Below are 21309 nucleotides of genomic sequence, written 5' to 3' on the forward strand. Positions count from 1 at the left end.
GAAATGGAGTGATGGATTGACTTTAGTTATGGCCTGAAAACCATATTGGGTTCCTGTTGGGATGTAAAGTCCAGAGACCTGGAACATGTGGACAAAGGGAGGAAAATCCTTCCCACAAAGTTAGGAGGATGATCAGAAATCGTCTCAGCATAGAGTTGAAAAGCCCCTTCCGCCACAATAGAGTTTGCTTTCTCCTCCTCTGCCTGGCACATGCATGGGCCTTGTAAATCTTCACATCTCGGGGCAGAGGAGGTGGGGAGAGAAAAGGGATTTACACTTTTCTGGTGTGATCAGCTTATAAAAATATGGGCAAAAACAAGAGAGTTTTCCAAGCACCCTTTGCACAATTAGCTAAGTGTTTCACCTTTTCCTACATAATGGTCAACTCATTAGGCTTTAATGACCTGGTATCAACCAACAACCAATTAGGGGAGGCTGGCAGGTCAATAAAGCCCAACTTGAACTCCGTGGAATGGCCAACAGCTTCCCAGGACAGTCATTCCCAGAACTCCCAACTCCGCCGCCAAGGAGAGGGCTGATTTTTCTTTCCTGTTCCCTCAGCGACCCCCTGCATTAAAGCCATCAGCCCGAGTGAAGGCTGGACCACGGGAGGAGCCATGGTCATCATCATTGGGGACAACTTCTTCGATGGCCTCCAGGTGGTGTTTGGCACCATGCTTGTGTGGAGCGAGGTAGGCCAAGGCAGCAGGTTTCTCTCCTCTCCTTTGGCCCAAAGGTGGTTTTCATCTGGGGAAAGAGAATTCTGGGAGCAGGAAGGACAGGAAAGCCTGGAGTCATGCTCCTTGCAGGGACATTTTTAAAAAGACAAACATCCATTGCAGTATTGGGTAAAATTGTGAGAAATTAGAAAGAGGCCAGATACTGGATTACAGGAGAATGGTTAAAAAAAAAATTAATAAAGTATTATTCCACCATTGAAAATCATGTTTTCAAAAAAAGTCTACTGATACAGGAGCAGAGATATGCGCAGGCTATCATGCTCCGTGGGAGAAAATTCAGGAGGACAGGGTCTGAGCAAAGGCGTAATGTAATTCTGTGACTCACGTCCACAGAAGTATACTGGAAACGGGCCAAATAGCACTATTGGTTGTCTCGGGTTATGCAATGCTCTTTCTTCACATATTCCTGTAGTTTCGGTTTTCTAAGTTGGAAGGGGTCTAGTCTTCTAGTCAGATAAACAACAGAACTCATAGCCAAAAGATAAGCAACAGCTCGGAAATTGCCAGATCAATAAGTGAGACCATAAGCAGCTTCCTTGGCGATGGCTTGGCTAATGGGTATTTCATTTCCCTTCCTGTTCATTCTCAGCTAATAACCCCTCATGCCATCCGAGTGCAGACTCCTCCTCGGCACATCCCTGGAGTAGTGGAAGTGACATTATCTTATAAATCCAAACAGTTCTGCAAAGGAGCCCCGGGAAGGTTCATTTACACAGGTAGGTGAGACAGTGATGTTGGGGAGACAGGGATGCTTCCAGCTCACCTTTGCTCTGGTGCTCAGCATCTCGACTTGAAATCATTCTAGTTTTTCTAGGTCTTTCCTGTCATGTGGGAAGAGTGCTCGACACTGAATGGGGAAAGTGTGGACTCAATTCTAAACCTGTGTTTTAATTCAGCAACTTCTGTGTGGTCTAGGGAATGGTCCTGGCAGGTGGTTTCAGGCGTACACCCTTGCTGATCTCTGCTGGAACCACACTAGAACAGTCTTATCCAAGCAATCAGATAAAAGCAATTAGACAAAGTTGTTAGCTGTAAGTAAATTTTCTGGAAAAGAATTCAAAAAAGTTGCCCACTTATGTTGCAGAGTGGTATATTTTAACTTTATGAAAGTAAATATTAGTCTATTATTTTTTGAGCATCTGCTTTGTATCTACTGCTTTTTCTAGGTGGAAGCTACAGATAGCACATAAAACAAAGTTTCTTCCCAGTTCAGTTTAGAAACTTTTGGAAGAAGCAATGGTATATTGTGCAGAGCAGGTGGAGGATTTGTAAATTCCAAATGCATTATCTCTGGAAAAACAAGACTGGCTTGGGAAATAGCTGACCACTGGAGATAACTAGGGTATTGTACTTCGAAAGAGAAAATAAGGGACATAAACAAGAAATAATTAAATGAAGAAAGTAGACCAGGCATATTACAAAATTTTAGTAATATCATTTTGTATGTAATGTGTTCTTCTTTCATTTGGACTTGGCCCCTCCTCTGCTGAAGTGTCCGTGTCTGAGTAGCTAGTAATTCACAGTAGATGGAAGGGGTAATTTTTTGGTATATTTATTTAAAATGCTGCCTTTGGTTTTGCTCACCTGAAATAAACACACCTGAGGTGCTATTTTTTTGTGCATAGAAGTTTCTATTGCAATCGCAATTTAAAAAGTTACTGTCCTGTTCATTCACTCCTTCAGGGTGGCACGGATCACGCACTTACCCTGGGTGGGCAGCGCTGGTCTCCGGGACACCGTAGTGGGTGAAGTCGAGTGCCCCATCTTAGTGAAGCTTACCTTCTAGAGGGAGAGGCAGATGGGAAGGAAATAAATCCCATGGTTTCAGAGGAAGGAATGAGGACCTTGGGTAGGACAGGTGGGAACAGAGACCTGAATCACAGGACAGGGCCAAGGGTGGAAATCCTCCCCCTCCCTCCTTTCCTCTGCAGGCTGTTTTCTGTTGGGTTCACTGGCGTTCGATGGAACTGTGCCTGGTGGTCCCTGGATCTGCAAGGGCGCTTCCCTTCCAGGATCACAGACGGGAAAGTGGGGACAAGATGGTGCGGATGGGGAGAGGAACGATGGGAGGTGAGGTCAGAGAGGCCAGAAGGGAGGCCTTCTAACAGCAAGCCCCCGAGGACGCGGAGCTGGGGTCAAAGCCAGAACCTGCAGGGCCTGCCTTCCTGGACCTGGGGAGGGTGACAAGGTGAGCTGCCCTGCTCTAGAGTCGGGAGGCCTCACCTCCCAGCAGGGCTTGCCTCCCAAACAGTTCTTCCCCATCTTATAAAATGAACCACCTGCCTCTCCAGGCTGAGAAGACTAAATGACACAGTGCAAGGAAATGCTGGCAGGCTGGTAAAGGTTTCACAGGAAAAACGGGGTTTCAAAAGTGTTGGTTTGTAGCATTTATTGAATTCAGACTGTTGGGCAACATTGGCCTGATCACAAAGTTCCTGAAAATGGAACTTCTCTCTGAAGCTGGCAGCCAGGTCTAGCACACCTGCTCAGGTAAAGCACTCAGGAGAGAGTGGGTTGTGTGAGCCATATATTACTATTCAAAGGATGTTTATTATCAGTAGTACTTACATGATTGTCCTCGGTGTTTTCATGGAAACTGACTTAGACAAGGAAATTGTGATAAGCACTAAAAAAGGACCTGTGTAGGATTCTAGGAGTATACACTGAGGGAACTGAATCTTAAACTGAAGTGACGAGGAGAACTTAGAACAGTGCAGAGGAACAGGAGGTGCAAAGGCCCTGGGGTAGGAAAGAGTGCATTGTATATTTGATGACCACTATGATCAAGGCTGGAGGAAGGAATTAGAGAGAGGTTTGATACAAGCCAGAAGGAGCCATGACACATCCAGGCCCGTTTCTCAGCTCTTCCCCAAGTGCCATGGGCAGCCATGGGAATATTGCCATGATCAGATTTGCCTTTGCAAAGGTCGTTCTGGCCACGGTGGTGCTGAGAATGGCTCAGAAGCCAGTGTGGCTGCAGAGAGGTCAGTTGGAGGCCAGCATGTTGGCCCAGGCCAGAAGTGATGGCGGCTTGGACCAGGGTACTGATGGTGGGGACAGGCAGAAGTGGATGGAATTTAGGAGGTAGCGCTGATGGGCTTGATGATTGATTGGATGGGGTGAAAGTTGGGGAGGGGAGGGAAGCGGACGACGCTCAGGTTTCAGGGTTGAAAAATTGGGTGGGTATAGTTTAGAAAGTGATTTTTTTTAAAGGTATAAAGTGCTAAGGGAGTTCAGAGGAAGGACAAAATACTTCCAGCTGGCGGAGAGGTGGGAAGATTTAATATTGTAAAGATGTCGATTAATGAATAAATTTAACACAATGCCAATCAAAATACCAACAAAATGTTTGGGGAGACTTTACAAAGTTCACCTGGAAAGGTGTTAAAATAGAACACTTGATTTTGAAAAATGAGAGCGCCTTGCCTTACCAGACATTCAAACCTATTTTAAGGTTCAATAATTAAAAGAATATGGGGCTTTGCAGAAACATACAGAAATGTCATGCAACAGAAGAGAAAATTTGAAAACAAACTGTTTTTGCACGTGTTGAGTGGATAAATACCGAAATATCAGCATCATGAGGAGCCATCTCGGGTTCATGTGGAAAATAGAGAACATTTAACTAATCTGTCAGACCAACCCGTTAAGAAGTAGTTGAAAGGAAAAAGATTTCTAATTTCACATTGCCAACTGAAATATACTCAAATATTTCAATTAAAAATACAGACATTTCAAAAGGTTGTAAGTCTAAAAAATAATGATCATGGTGAGACTTGCTCATCTTGACCCCAAAGACAGATACCATGAAGCCAAAGGGGTTACATAAAAAGAAAATTTCTCATGTCAAAGTACCCAGCATAAAATCAAAAGGAAAAGAATGAACTGAGAATGTGACTCCGTAGGATATATTGTTTTACGCATCAAAAAATGTGTTCATTGTTTCAGTTGAAATTTATTTTATGCCTGCTATTGTCCACTACCACATTATGCTTTGTGATCAAGAGGTGAACACTGGATTTCTCACCAGTTAAGGAGAAAAAATCAAATACCCAAACAAAAAGTTAGCAAGTGACATCAGGAGCTAATTCAGGAAGGAGGCCGGTGAAGGAATCAACATTTTAAAAAGTCCAACCATGTTAATAATCTAACGAATGCAAATTAAGGCAACTCTTAAGAGTTGCCACAAATTTTTCTGTATTGAGTTAATGAAGTTATTTCTTAAACAGATGAAAAATATCCAGGTTGGCAAAATTAGAAAAAGGTGGAGACCCCAACACCCCACTATAGGAGCATAAACGGTGAGAGAAGAGGGTCCCGACGGTACCAGCCTTAAAAATACGTGTGCCCTTTGACCCCACAGTTCTACTTTCAGAAATATATACTTAGAAAATAATTGAATTTGCTCAAGGCTGTTCAGTGGAGCACTATTTATAGCAGTGAAAGAATTAGAAACATCTTTAGTGTCCATTAGGGGATTCATTAAGTAAATAATGAAACATCTTTACACTTTTTAAACCTTAAAAATGATGCTATTGATGGATACTTACATGAGGACAGGTAAGGTCTTAAAAAGTTTCAAAATAGTATGCATAAGATGATCCAGATTTCATAGATATGAAAAATGAACGATTGTTCCAGAGAGAGCCCCAGGTACCGCTGGGTTGGCAGGGCTATTGGTGTTGAACTTATTTTTGTGTTGCTTATTGTGTCTGTTATTTTTTCACAAAAGAAAATAATTGTAATTAAACATTAAAAGAATAAAATGTAATAAAAATCAACGTCACACGTTTAAATATCAAAGCAGCACAAGCCAGTAAACTCAGTCCTTCAGCTGCAGATGTCCATCCAGCCAGGCAGCCAGGGAAGCTTCTTCCAGAAGGTGCCTCTAAGGACGACGGTTAGGGTGGGGAGGCCGGGGTGGTTAGTTGGTTTCCAGTCTGAGAAGAGGCCAGGCATGGAGGCTGCCTAGGAAGGCACAGGAGGCTGGTCACTCACAGAGAAACTTCAGCCTTAAGGTCACTGGCCAACTGCAACTCCTGTTGATGGAGACCAGAAGCCAATGTTATCCATGGAGGGTCCCAGGCACCACAGGAAATGGATTGGTGGCCAATGAATGGGCAGTACCATCACTGGCCACCATTGGCAGTACCAGCTAATTTAGTCTCAGTCTGATGGTGAAAAGGCAGGGATTGGGCAGGGCATCCAAGAGGAGGCAGCTCTACTCAGACCTGGGTCCTCGCTCCAGGTGGCCCCTGAGGTGGTGACCATCTTCCTGTGGGGAACTGGACTGAGGCCTCTTGGATTTCTAGCCTGCCTGTCCTCCCCAGGGCCGAGTCATAAGCCTGAACGGCTCTCTGAGCGCCTTGGGAGTAGGCGCCTTCACCCCTCGGCCGGCGCGTTACCGCGGGTGAGTTCTCCAAGTCTCCTGCAGGCCTAGACAAAATACTCAGCTCCAACGGTGAGGTGCAAGAGGCCATCTATCTGGATTCCAGAGGAAAGGAAACCTTGCGACCTAGAGAACTTTGTGGGGGCAAGGAGAGCCCTCTGGGTAGGAAGGTCTAAGAGGATGGGATGAGGGAGCAGAAGAGCTGCTTTCGGAGGCCGCCGAGGGGGGAATTACTTGTTTGTCCTCTCATCAAGTCCCCTGATCTCTGGGAGTTTCCTTTTCTTCATCCCTACAGCTCAGGTAGTAATTAGGCTGTTACCCACAGGTGTTTCCCTAACTCTGCTGACTGTAAGAGTCATGCTTGGAGCCACTTCTGATGTGCCCAATCATGCCCTCCTGGGAGGGTCTGAGAATCTGTGTTTTAAACAAAGACATGAATCTGGGAGACCCAAGTTCTGCTCGTGAGGCTGTTGCAGAGACTCTCTGGCTTGGAAAGAATCCACATGTGGGAGGGGCCTTAGGAGACTGGGCTATTTCCCCATGAACACAGGAACTTTCTAGAAGGAGACTCAGAAAGCAGGAGGCAAGAAGGAAGTCTCCAGCAAACCTCACCTTCAGTCCTCCCCTGCCACACACACTCCTGGTGGGCCGCTGGCAGCTTTCGATGGTTCTGTATTCAAGGATGCACCACCACCTTTTAGATGTACCTGGTATAAATAGCCAAAACGCAATCATCAGCTGCCATGGTTGCTGCTGCTAAGTACATCAGGGCTCTGAAAAGCAACATATCCTCCACACACAGGTGACTATGCAGGTCTGTTTCCCCGACCCCTGGTTGGCTAACATGCAGCTCGCTGCGGCAGAATTGAGAGAGCCACAGGAGACTGTGGCTCATCAGGAGAAGTCCAGTTGCCTCCGTCTGGTTTGAGACCCAGAGGCGGTGTGCCAGCCGAGGCTTAGTGGAAGAGATCGCTGCTCTGCTCTTCTTGCAGACGTTTCCCCTGAGAGCCAGCAGTGGAGAAAAGCAAGGCTCGTGCTCTGGGACTACCGCCGTGGTGGTGCAGGTAGCTCTTGGCTGGCTTCGTTTCAGGAGGCAGCAAGTCTGCAGCGAGAGGGAGTCCGGAGCGCGGCATTTGTGGGAGGAGTTGCTGTGGCTTGTAATTGTGGAAACTGCACCACCCACAGGAGTCCTTGCAGAGAATGATGCCTGAGCTCAGGCAGGTAGTTGAGGACCTGAGGGGAGGTGAGCTTAGCTCTTCGCTATTGTCCTTGTGGGTCTTTGCAGAATCCGGGCTACCCGTTCAATTGTTGATAAACAAGTCTCCCATAAGTTCTATCGTAAGATGGAAGTAGTAAAAATTAAAAAAAAAAAAAGATGATAGCAATTCAGGAATCACATCTGTCGTCTGCTAAGCACACAGGGAAGGCTCTTCCTGGGAGCTCTGACAATCACCACCTTTCCCATGACAATGACAGTTTTATTAGTACCTCAACCTCATAGATGAGAAATCTGTCACATAGGCAAATTAAGTCACCTGCATATGGCCACCAAGCTAGACTCACTTCAAACTGTCCTAGTACAAAGTCCTGCCCTTCAGCACTAACCTGTCCTACTTCCCAATTCTGTACAGCTTGTTAGAAATGACACCAGGCCCACCCGTTTGGCCTTGTCTGTGGTTTTACTTGGCCAATGCCAACAGCCTGGTCTCTGCCTGTTATTCTGAGGAAGGGCACAGGAAACACGGTAGCCAGTGAGCATAAAGGGGTCTCAGAAGAAGCCTTACTTGTGCCTAGGTTTTCTAGATGGCATGTGAGGATATTTCTATCTCAGTGTGACAGGTTAGACTCACAGCCTGTGAAGTGCTTTGAATTCCTTAGAGGTGATGGACATTTTCCTGTTCACAAATAACTGAATTTGCAGAAGACGAAGGTGTGACAAGCTTATTACCCTTGTGAACTTGGCTCTGGTGGGAGGCAGCCCGGAGGGGCTCTGCTGGGCAGTAAAGGGGCAGGCACGGAGTGGAGAGACTCGGATTTTCATCCCAGCTTGGCGGGGGAAGCCACGTAAGTATTTCTTGCACCATTTTTCTACCCTAAGAATGGAGATATACTTAGCTTACTGGGAAGATGAGGGTCTATACCTTTGCAAAGCTAATTGTGTGCACAGACACAGAACTCTAAGCAGAATTCACTGTGGTCGGCACTGGAAGAAGATGCTTACACAGCAGCTATGATGAGTCCAGGGAGCTCCTCCCTGCCGTTGGGTGGCCTTTTTCTTTGTCTTCTCTTCTGCAAAAGGTGGGTTCTTGTTGCAAGAACTCCCACATCATGCCCTTCATGTTGCGATCTAGATTAGAACTCAGGGTTTTACAGGAAACAGAGAAGACCAAGGCAGCCTGGAGCTGCAGATGGGGGTCAAGGGGAAGCCCATGGGGGTCAAGAGAGGACAGGCCCCAGCTGCCCCCAGTGCACACAGGTGCTTCGGGAGGTGTGCAGTGGAATTTTGAGGTGAAGGAAGCCAGCTTGGCTGGTTGGGACACACTAGGAAACCAAAGAATTGGTGCTAAACACCTGCCCCTGGTACTTCCCTTTTACTCCAGCAAAAACCAAATGTGTTGATTAAATACTCTGCTTGTCATTTGGGAGAACTAGGGTTCATCAACAGGAAGAGGCAGGAAGGGAGAAATGGGAGGAGAAACCGGAGGCCCGGATTTTGCCACATGCTCCAAATCATACCCCAGTGTCTTCGCCAGCGCTCTGCAGCAGGCGTGGGGTCCTCACGCTGTAAAGCTGCACCGCACAGATGTGCAGACTGGATTTCAAATGCTAATAGCTCATCTGCTTTGCATTTCTTCTGTTTTTTAATAGCATTATCTGTACCCCCACCCCCCAAAAAAAATCCCATCGAAGAAATGAACCTGGTTTTTAGTTAAATATACCCAATTCAGACATCAGAAACTGGCCCAGGTTTAATTGTTCCCTGTTCAGACTGGAACCAGGTTGGATCAACAGCCCTCTTGGGCTCCTGCACTTCTGTGAAGTTGCCTGCACCCCACCTCTATTAAATCCCAACACCTCCTTCAGCTGAGTCTGAGGAATGATGTCCCCACGGTCAGCCCTGGAGTAGGAAGTGTTGCCTCACCCGAGACATCGCAGCCCCTTAATGGACTGGTGCTCCTGGCTATAATATTCTAAACGCACATTACAGAGAGCGGGCGCGTACTCATAACTGCTCCGTTGTGGCATTTAGATTTACCCTTGAAATTTATCTTTAATTTTTACAGTTGTCTCCTTAACCATGTATATTACTCCCTTCTTCAAACAATCTGTCTTGCGGCTGCAGTGTTTCTTGAAACCAAAGCGTAATTAAATATTAAATTAATATTTCATTTAAAATTAAATATCAGAGGCTTCAGTCTAATCTTTGGCTTGTGCACTGTTGATTCTCGCCTCGTATTCTTGTTCTTGTGTCCACAAAGGCAGGTGCCATCTCTGAATAACGTGTTCCTGCATTATCTCTATTCCTCTTATTTTCTATTTGGCTCTACCAAACTTTGGCTACATCAATGCGAACGGATGTGGTGAGAGATTTCCATGTCACCACAATTAAAGGCAACTCAACAGCCTGTGACTTCTACCCCATCCACCTCGACTTCCCAGAGAAGAATTTTAGCACTGTAAATAAGTAATAGCCTTAGAATCATAAAATGCAAGAGTCGGCAGTGGGGCTTGGAGGCTGTTTAGTCAACTTCTTGTCTTTGTGGAGAACGGAGCTGCTCCTGGATGCGTGACAGGATGAACGTGGCATCCTTGTTCAGTCCCAGGATTTAAGGCAAATCCCAAGAAAGGTCCCTGGAGCTTCTGGTCCCAAGCATTTCAGATTAGGGATATAAGCTTTGATGTTTGGACATATTAGGAGTGGGGAAGAAGGTAGATGATTGGGTGAAGAGACTGGGAACCAGAGGAGAGAGAGGAGAACCAAAATCTTATCACGTGGAACAGACTTCATGGGAATCCACGTGTAGGATGGATGAACACTGAGGACAGGAACCCTGTAAGGATGGGGAGAACAGGTAAGTCCTGAAGGCGACATGCCTGTGTGCTTCTCAGTTCCTTCCCAATGGGTGGCTCTGTGCCTTCCTGCCTTGGCTGTCTGACTGAAGCCACATTGGAGATATCCCTGGTGGAATGTCCTTTGTGCTTATCCAGGTCCGTCTTCTGATCTGCTGCTTATCTGGCGGTCAAAGTCCATAGATTTTAGCGGATGGTGGCTTTCCTTTTTATAAAACAAGAAGATTTCTTTCAATCGTTTATTCTCGAAAGAAGTTGGGATTTAGAGTTGGGACTCCAGGGTCCTCGGGTCTGTCTGCCTTGGGGGACCATGCACTCTGTGAACATCGAATCCAGTAATGCACACGTGCACAATCACACAGCTGGGCTGGGAATTTGTGCTTCTACTGGTCTCTTGAGGGCCATCCATAGACTCAGAGTGATCCTAGGAACCACGTGAAGATTTGCTGGTGAGTAAATATGGACCCAGGCCTGAATGTGGGTCACCAGCCTCTCGAGGGTGGCAGCTCACTGGAGTACTCAGATCCCCCTTCACTCCACTAACTTCTCCTCTCAAATTCCAAACTTGATGTTGCCATGTGTTTGGTCTGTACCGCCGCCATGGGCAAAATCGACACTTGCCGCGGCGATGCTGTGACTGACGGTCGACAGGCTCTGACACGGTGCCCTTGCAGTGTTAGGCTGGCATCCTGATAGTGCTGGAAACAGAGGTAGAAGCACAGCCGAGGTAAGCGTGACCTTGTTCTTGTAATTCCCCCTAAAGAAAGAAAACAAAAATATAGAATTTATGTTTCATCAACCCTTTGGGAAAATTAGTATTGAGCACCTGCCAGCTTTTTGTTTTTTAAATAAGTGGTTCCCAGTCGATATTTTTAGTTAAGTAATATTTACTTAAAAAGGAAACCTTTCACACATTGCTTATAGTTTTTATCTATTTGTTGGGCCCAAGATATGTAAGTAACCTCGTATATTATACTCTCAATCAAAATGAGAAATGACACGTACGATCCAGGCTCTCAGGAGAAATATTATAAAATCTCAAGGTATTGATGAAAGTTTTTCAAGGCTGATCCAAATGGGATTTAGATTCTGTGGCAGTTGAAATGTGTATTATTAAACTCCTTGAGCAAACTCAAATGACTCCCCGTGGAGGATTAAGACGTTCTATGTATAGCAAAGACGAAATTCTCATGTCTGAGTTTTCTCTATTGAATTCCCTCTTGATTAGCTTCTGTAATATTTAACTTCATGCCATGTCATAATTATTTAATAAAAGGTAAATATAAATTATATTTCAGTGGGGATATGACCTTTTACCTTAATGTTATATTACTCAAGAAAGACACAGACAAATAGAGCCTATAGATTGACACATATTTTTAATTTACTCTATTTGTGCCTTGCCAGCACGTCTGGGTCCCTGTCAGCCAAAGGGTTGGCAGAGCTTCACAGCATCTCACACGCCATGTGGTAGGCAAAGCTGTAAATTCACACGGGTGGAGGCGGTTAATGACCTGGCTGGGCCTTAGAGATGGTTGTGGTGCTGGTCTTGGGCCCCTCATTAGCTAATTGAGGTTTGCTTGGCTTGCACCAGGCCTGAAAGGACAGAAAACACCCAGGGAGGTGGGGAGGGGACGTGTGTGGCAGGGGAGCTGGGACTCAAAGGGAAGCTGAATCTATAGGATGCGAAAGCAACTGGTCCGTGGCAGTCGGTTTGGAACCAAAGTGAGAGTTGTCAAACCGACCTTGCTGTTGTAAAGATGAGGTTACATGACTTTTCCTCTTTTGGTTTGGTATTGACTCAACAGAGCCTGAGTAATTTTGACTTTGTGATTGCTACTTCAAATGTGCACTGGATGAAACGAGGTGGTGTGTGTGTGTGTGTGTGGTGGGGGAGTTACGCCCTGTCCATTCAGATGACTGCACTCTCTCTCATTTGGATACACACATGATCCTTCCCACAGTTTGTGCCTATGACATCTGGCAGGACCTGGCCAAACTGTCAGCATAAAAAATAGACAATTGTGCCCAATCTACTTATGCCATTAAAAGCATGAAGTACTCACCCAGTGTGGTCAAGATACTCTGTTCTTCCTAAGTTGGGGGTGAGGAGGTACGGAGGGGAGGGCAGGAATGGTAAACCAGGCAGGACCCTTCTGTTCTGGTGGTTTCCATTCTGTTAGTGGAGAACAAATGTGATCAATTCTATTAAAGAGAAACGCTTCTACCTTCCACCTCTATGTACTGCTGGGGACCCAGCCCAGCATCTGAAAATTCCCTTGTGAACAACAGAAAGGGCCAAGCAAGGAGGAGGTTAGTGGTGGGAGGGCCATGCGTGGAATACCATGCTAGGGAGAGGCAGTGCCCCTGCTGGGGGCCACCGTGCACAGGGAAAGGAAGGGACAGAGGAGCGAGGCGGGACTTTCCTCTCACTGTGTCCAGCACGTCGCGAGCACATCCCTAGCGTTAACTTTTCAGTTTGACCCATCTAGGAAAACATGTGCTTTGGGTAACAAAGGAGCGCACAGTTCCCCAAAGATGAGACCATGACTGGCTTGGAGAATTTTGTCACCAACTCAGTTTGTCCTACAGCACGGGAGTGCTGTTTGTTTCGCTGATTGACAACCAAATGGAGCCTTTTCCCACTCTCAGCGACTGAGAAGTCAGGTGACCCAGGTGAACTGCATACCCCAGGCTGCAGCCCTTTTCTTGAAGCGTGGGAGGAAGTGGAATGAGCGACAGAAGGAGCATCTCCAGGTCCACAGTAGGAAAGTGAAGGGTCCAGGCTCCCGGGTTAGAGAAACCAGGCTCAGCCTCACCTCCTGGAGCTGAGCGTAACACTGAGATGAAGCCCATGCCAAAGGTTGCGATGAGGATTTAAAGAACAAATGCGTGTGGGTGGCGAAGCAGGATGTTCATGACAGGAAGCCTCCAGTCTCTTCTAACGGTGGTAATAATAGTTTCCATTATTGCATATTATAACCCCTAAAATCCTGTTATTAAAGAAAAAGGCTTCTGAAATGACTGATATCATGGTGCTAAGTAGAATATAAAGTTCACAGAATGATTTCAATTATGCATACAGTTATTCTCGCTTGCGTTTCTGGGTAAGATGGTATTGCTAAGGCAAACATTTAATTTGCCTCCCACCCGCAAAGTTCCTTAGGAGATATTTTCAGGAAAACCTCAGAATGAGGGATATCTGGGTTTCGTGCCCGAAGCTAGGCTGGTGTCATTGAAATGCCAGAAATGTCATGCCCTTGGGCTGTGGTGTGCAGCAGGGCTGTGTTGGAGCCCATGTATGTGTTAGACTCTAGGAAAGCACAGCAATAGAAACACAGGGAGACCATGGAAAGACGACTTTATGGAAGCAAATGCATAGGATGTGTTAAATAACATGATCAAAAAGATACATTAAACATTAAAGCATTACCTGTGGCATACCGGGAAGACAAATGTGTATTCATCCACAAAGAATTCAAATTCCAAAAGGCAGATATCATACAGGCCACCTTTAAAAAACCCAGTGCTATTGGCTAGAATCCACAATTGCAATTTGTTACTCAAATATCTAGAACATTCTTCTTGAAACGAAGACTAGAAATATGACTATTTGGAAAAATACAACTCAAAGGAGAGGTAAAATGACAGAAGTTTAAATTTTAAACAACTCCTCCATCAAATCTGTGATAACATTTACAAATCTTTTAAAAAATTTTTATTAGTTGTTGATGGACCTTTATTTTATTTACTTATTTACATGAGGTACTGAGAATCAAACCCAGTGCCTCACACACGCTAGGCAAGTGCTCTACCACTGAGCCACAACTCAGCCCCACCTATTTAAAAATTTTGAGGAAATGGATGACTTTCTAGGAAAATTCAAATCATGTTGAAAATAAAAACAAATCCAAGATTTCTGACTGACCATCCGGTGGATGATGTTGCCATTCACTGAGAATCTCTTGAGCTTGGAGGTCTGGGCTGAGAGGAACCTAAGGAATATCCCCATGGAAGCGTCCAACCAACAGCTGGCTACACAAGGCTGAATCTCTGGTAGACCATCTGAACAGAGGTGGCCGTCGGCACATAGCTTGACATGGGATTTGCAGGGGAATGGCTGATGTTGACCAGGGGAAGGTGTAGCAGGGCAGAAGATGACCTCGGCAGGAACCTCAAACAGCACCAACAAAATGGCAAAGAATGATCCGGAGAGCAGGTTGAGATGCCCTGGGAAGAGAGGTAGGCGGAGAGCAGAGCAGGGAATGTTCAGGAAGGAACCAAGGGATGGAAATTGTTCCAGAAGGAGAAGGTGTGAGTGGTGCCCCATGCTAATGTGAGATTAAAATAAGGATGAAAAAGTTCCTTTTGGTTTGCTTAAGATGTTGTTGGTGACCTTGGCAAGAGCAATTTCAATAAGTTTCCTTCAAACTTTTAGCTGAGAGATACTCTCCAGGTTGCCTTTAAGTTTCATATAGCACAGGCTGAAATACAGAAAACTTCTCAATTTATTCTTCAAAGCTGTTACAAAATGAATCCCAAGTCGGGCAGAACAGTGTGCCTGATCCCACTTATTCATATGACCATGGATTCCTAATGACAGCAATGACAACGGGGACTCCAGAGACTCAGTATTGCTTAGGAATGTGACTGATTTAGTCCTCACTCCAGTGATCTTGAGGAAATACCAACAAATGAATTCATTCTATGCTAAGCACATTCTACAAACATCTGGGAGTTCATGTTTAATTGTGAAATGTTGGAAGAGTCATTTAAAAATACAGTATAAACTGGTTGCAGCAGAAAATTCCCCAAATCATGATTTTCTAAAATTCTAGCAAGTCCGAATAAAACACTTATTGAAGCTTGGTAAATAATATCCACCTCAAAGGACCAGCAGCACACTTGCTGGTGAAATGTTGGGGTCTTTCCCATTTAGAGGGAAATAAGCAAGAGCTAATGGGATAGACTTGTCTATCAGAAGGAGAGGGTGACCATCCTACAGGCAGATGTTGTGAAAGTCAAGACTGAGGGAAGGGAGAGAGACAAGGCAGGGGCCCAGGTCAGGGAGTGGCTACATAATGACAGACTAAGATCGTCCAAATACCAAGCACTGCCCTGGGGTCATTAGTAGTTTCAGTTGATGTTGACAGTCCTCCATAAGATGGATTTTTAATAGAAGGCCTCAGAAACCAGCAGTGGAGCCAGAATTGAGACCCAGGTCTTACTTGATTCTAAAGCTGATTCTCTTAATGACTGAACAACACCTGGGCACAACCTACCCTCGCACACACTGCCTGCTAGTAAAACTCTTAGAAAACATGATGCAGTAATAATCATATGCATGATGAAAACAAGAAACAGCGAAATGCATAAAAAATGGAAGTGAAAACCAGAAAACTTCACACCAGTGTCGAACGCTTCACACTTTTCAGGGGGATCACAAAGAGAAGATGGGGTGTTGATACTGTAAAATCAACCATTTTTTCTCCAGTTGTAGGTTCAATGCAACTAAAATATTTTGCCAAACTTCCCTAAAAATTAGGGGAATTGTATATATGCAGTCACACATCACTGAACAGTGGGTCGCATTCTGAAAAATGCGTCACTAGGCAATTTGGTTGTTATGTGAATGTTGCAGAGCATGCTCACACAAACCCGTGGTACAGCCCTCCACGCCTAGGCTGTGTGTGTGTATACACTGTTGTAAGTGTGACCTGTTGTGGAGTGAACATTGTATGTGGTGTGTGAACGTGAGAGAGTGTGTGTGTGTAATAGGTGTGTGTGTGTGTGTGTGTGTGTAATAGATCCTGTATGTATGTAATGTGATAAGGTAGCATGATGACAAAGTGTTAAAAGTCTTAATATATTGTAACATATTTTTTACAAGTCAAAAGACTAATTCCCAATAGGAAAGAGTGCAGAAAGCATTAAGACATTCAAAAAGGGAAATTAAAATGATCCACAAATATAAGGAAAAAAATTCATCGACCTCAGTGGCAAATGAAGAAGCCTAGCTGAAATGACAGTCTGCACTGCTGGGGGAAGTGTGGATTCATGTGCTCGCCTGAGAAGCCATTTCACAGTATGTGTGCGAGGCCTTAACTATCAATCATCATTTTTGGTCCAGTAATTCTAATTCTTGGCATTTCCCAATTGAAATAATTAAAGTTATGCACAAAAGATAATTATTGCTCTGATTTTTATAATAGTGAGAAATTAGGATCACAATGAATACCCAACATTAGGAAGCCATTTAAATAAATTATAGAATTTGTTATGGAAAAATATGCAGGGATTTTAAACAACGCTATAAAAGAACATTTAATAACCGTGGGGAAGTTTATGATATACAGTATTGTTGAATGGATACAAAGTAGATTATATAACAACGTGAATACTACATCTGGATAATTTTAAGTATGTGTGTGTTTAAATCTGGAAGGATATAAGTAAAAATGTTCATCCTGGTCACTTCGTCAACGGTGGGTTCATGGGCGATTTTATTTTTACTATGTATTTACAACTGTTCATGATTTTTTTAAAAAGTATTGTTTTGATAGCAACAGATGTTCACAAAACATATATGCAAATAGATTTTTTAAATATTCCTTCCTGTGTTTATTGTCGTTTAATAGGCATGTAGGCAATTATTATTATTCTTTGTATCTATTTCTTTGATCAAGCATTAATTTGAAAGCCATGAAATTTGAACAAGAAACTCTAAAAATGAAGGGAGGAAGAAGGAGAAAGAATAAAGGAATTGACTCTGAAAAATGCTTTACAGTAGTGAAAGTGTGATGTATATCCCTCATTGACTCACTCATTTTATGGCTCCCACTTCGTGGGTACCAGGCACTGGGCTGTCTTAAACAAGGGGACTGCAGTAGTGGAACGGAATGAGTTCTGCCCCCATGGACCTTACCGTGTAGCAAGGGAGGCTGATATTTTTTAAAATGTATGGATAACCCAATATAATTGCAAATTGTGGAAGTGCATTTTTCATAAGAACAGAGTTTATGAGGATGAGATCATAGAAGGTTTATGTAGGTATGAATGCAAGTATTTAAGAGAATGATGAAGAAAACTGATATTAAGAAGAATCAATAGATGAAAAGGCATTCTTGGGAAAGAGAAGGAGAAGGAAAATAAAATAAAGGTAGTTTATTATCTTCATAAGAAATTGCAATATGTTTGTCTGTTCAATATTTTGATATTTGAGAATGAGCAAAGGGTTTGTCCTTTAGGCAGAAATGACAGGATGATTATAATAATCCTGAAATTTTGAAATGCTCTTCTAATGGGAAAACATAAAATCACTATGAATTCTAAATTCATGTGTGAATTAACTGATGTCATAGACCCTTAAATGATTGCATCAATCCTTAGACATTGTCAGAGTCTTTTTAGTACCTGTGGTCTGCTTCCTCGCTTGCTCTGGGGCCTGGACACATACTCAAAGAGACGATTTTTGTCTTTCAGCACTAAATGAACCCACCATAGATTATGGCTTCCAGAGACTGCAGAAAGTCATCCCCAGGCATCCTGGAGATCCTGAGAGATTAGCTAAGGTAAAAACGCTTTTGGAAATTGACATGTGAAAACCTTTCTGTGGAGTTTCAGCAAGTGTAGTCAAATCCAACCATGTAAGTTCCATTAAAATTAATTAAGCCTTGAAATTAGCAAGCTTCAGATAGTAGATGAACATGAAATTCCTACTAATACAAAATATATTCTGTTTAATCGCTGAGGATATATGAAATATGAAAATTTGGGCCTATAAACCAGGTATGCTACAAGAATACTCAGTTTGTAAAACATTGCCAACTTTATGAAATTAAATATTTGAATAATTGCTTAAAACTTTAAGCTTCCACTTGTTTGTATTGAAATATGATTTTATTTGCCTATAATTGCAGATGCCTATCCATTCACAATCAAGTATTCATTGATGGCCAACTGTGTGCATAAAAACTTAAGGAAGACAAAAGTGTCTCCCTACAAAACTTCTATGAAGTGCATCACTTTTAAATGAACTTACTTATGAAAACTACAGTTTAAACCTGGCCCATGATGTTAGCTTTCTGCATTTAAAAATACACCAATTTATTGGTTGTCATTCAACTAATGAGAAACTATTAAATCTTTACATTAATATTTGTATTTTAAACACACACGTTAAAAAATGCCGTGTTCTCTATTCTGTACTGTGAATAAAATTCAAGCACTGGTTGCTTCTATATCACACCTTTATTTTCCACCTGGAAAAATCCCCAGCCCCACCATTAAATTAGATGATATCTGGAAAGTAGGTTAATAGCAATTTAAAAGGCTGTAAAGAACAGGAGGTGGAGAAGACAAAATGAGAGGAGAGGGATTCATGATTACTAATTCTCTCTGGTTAAACTGAACAGGGGGGAATATTATTGAAAGAATTCATCTTTATTAGGATAGAATTTTGCAGAAGGTACTGCCAAGATAATTTCAGTACTTTGGACAACTCCTTGGCAAGCAGCTACACTCAGGTCCATCAATCATCTTAAGAATATTTGGTTAATTAGAGTACCAGATTTTTTTCAAACACTGGTTTGTAAGAAGTTTCTAATAGAATTCCCATGACATTAATTTTAACCAACTCCACTCTCAGTGTGTGGTTGATGGTGCTTTGTTGGGGTAGCACAATCCTTTATGGAGCCATTTTATAGTGGTGAATTTCCTGCAGGTTTATATTCATATCTATGATTATATTTGACCTCTTGGCTAATTATTTACATTTGGGGGGGGATATGTGGGCTTTTTATTTTTATTTGCAATTTTTTTTTGTTTGCCATTTTGGGCTTTACTTTTGATTATACCCCACTGTATTAGTCAGCTTTTCAGCACTATGACCAAAATACTTTATAAACCACTTAAAGGAAGAAAGATGTATTTTGGCTCATGGTTACCTGGTTCCATTGCTTTGGGCTGGAAGTGAGGTAGAACGTAATGGCAGAAGGGTATAGTGAAGGAAAGTTGCTCACTGGGAAGCACAGGGAGAGAGAGAGAGAGAGAGAGAGAGAGAGAGAGAGAGAGAGAGAAGATGGGGTGGGGACATTCCCTTCCATGGCATGTTTCAATGACCTGCTTCCTCCAACCATACCCCAACATCTAAAGTTTTTACCACCTTCCACTAATATCATCAAATTATTAATTCATTAATGGGTTGATTAATGTACTGACGAAGTCAAAGTCATCATTTTCAAATCACTTCCCTCAAGCCCACCTCTGAACTTGGCTGTATTTAGGACCAAGGCTTCAACACATGAATCTTTGGGGGACAATTTATATACAAACTATAACACCAGCCCTTCTTTCTTTTCTAGGAAATGCTGTTGAAAAGAGCTGCAGATCTAGTGGAGGCCCTCTATGGCACACCCCACAATAACCAGGTTAGGAGCTTACATCTTTCCCTCTACTGAGCTTGACTCTCGGTTACATAAAATGCTCACCCTGAGCTGCCATTTTGCAGGACATCATTCTGAAGCGAGCTGCAGACATTGCTGAAGCTCTCTACAGTGTCCCCAGGAATCCCAGCCAGATTCCGGCTCTCTCCAGCTCCCCAGCTCACGGTGGCATGATGGGAATCAATTCTTACGGCAGCCAGCTCGGGGTCAGCATCTCAGAGTCCACACAAGGAAATAACCAAGGTACTCGCTTGCTCAGAGTCAGAACTCAAGCGTGTCTTCCATGATTAAAGGTTGGTTCTGCTGGAGTAGAAGAGTAAGAGCTCGAGTCATGAATCATTACTCCGTGTATCTCTGGATAAGCAGTACTAAAATAGATTGGATTGTTTCAAAATTTAAGGTATGTTGTTAGATTCTGAGCTTTTGGGGCACCAGGTGAATCCCTTTGCCTGGAAATATTTAAGAATAAGATTGTCTGCTCCAACTTTAGGATGATTTAGGCATACAGAAATGAAGTTTACAGATACTGATTGAATAAAATTTACACTTCTGCTATTATGATAATCAGATGGAATAATGAAAAGAGGCTGATTATCACCATTATCATTTGTTATGCCCAATTCTCATTTTTTTTTTTTTTTGGTAACCAAGAGTGAACAACTTTGTTTTATTGGGTAACTTCTGCAGTATTTTACCTTAAATAGCAACCAATTTATAGTCAACTGTACTTTTATATACAAAGTATATCATGTAATGATTTTCTCAAAGAGTTTGATTGTTAAAAGGCTAGTCTTTATCATAAATTATTTTTAAGAATAATTGTCCCTAATGACATCTGAAACTGAAGACAGTTTTCTTTCTAATTTTATTCATCCATTGAAAGAAAATGTCTTTCTTTTGACCAGAGTGAATGTGTATGAAAGAGGAGGTAGAAGATAGTAGTCCTTTTTACTTTCTTTTTTTTTTTAGACAGGGGACCCATGGACCATGTATCTGTTTTTTATTCTTTAATTTGATGAAAATTTTGGGTTGTTTTGTATATAGTTTGAGACAGTTATCCCAAGTGTTTCATTTCAGAATAGGCTAAGCGACGTCTCTGTGCTGGGGTTTCAGAAGAATGGAGAAGGTTCAGCACCCCTTCCCTCTTCCCACTCACAGACTGGATAAGCCACATGCAGTTGCTGATGTATCAGAGTCTGGTGGCAAAGAACAGCCCATTTGGATGAATGCATCAATACTTTTTGAATAAAAATGGTCCCCAGTCCCACAAAGAGCATGGCAACAACCTGGAGTTAACATTTCTGAAACCACGTGCTGCTGAATGCAAATGGCCCCAGAAGTGTTATTAGGGTGCTTTTCTCCCACCCCCAAAAGATGCTATGGTGTATCAAATTTGAGAGACAGTAGGTTAGCAAAGTGACCAGAGTATTTGTTCTCTAGGCCTGCTGTATGTGAATCCTCATGAAATGGCCACAGCATGTAGCATCTGAGAATGCTCTTCTCAGGGATACCAATTCACGTCTCCTAGGACTGTAGTGTCTTAGGAAATACTAATGTCTTATGACCTCCCACAGCTCCTTGACAGGGGCTGGAGATGCCGTCTGAGGTCTGAAAGAAGAGGGAGTGGGTATCGGGGCATGGCCTTATGCAGGATGGGAAGAGACGA

General features: G+C 43.3%; 1 protein-coding gene across 1 annotated transcript in view; it reads left to right on the forward strand.

Annotated features, from left to right (window-relative positions):
- Ebf2 (EBF transcription factor 2) overlaps positions 1-21309 on the forward strand; it is a 180164-nt gene that overhangs the window by 143071 nt on the left and 15784 nt on the right. Inside the window, exons 9-13 of the mRNA XM_047549273.1 lie at positions 562-692; positions 1330-1456; positions 17683-17771; positions 19563-19628; positions 19709-19886. Coding sequence (XP_047405229.1) covers positions 562-692; positions 1330-1456; positions 17683-17771; positions 19563-19628; positions 19709-19886 — 591 coding nt within the window. The remainder of the gene's footprint in view (positions 1-561; positions 693-1329; positions 1457-17682; positions 17772-19562; positions 19629-19708; positions 19887-21309) is intronic.

This window comes from Sciurus carolinensis, chromosome 4 (genome assembly GCF_902686445.1).
Source record: "Sciurus carolinensis chromosome 4, mSciCar1.2, whole genome shotgun sequence".
Lineage (NCBI taxonomy): Eukaryota > Metazoa > Chordata > Mammalia > Rodentia > Sciuridae > Sciurus > Sciurus carolinensis.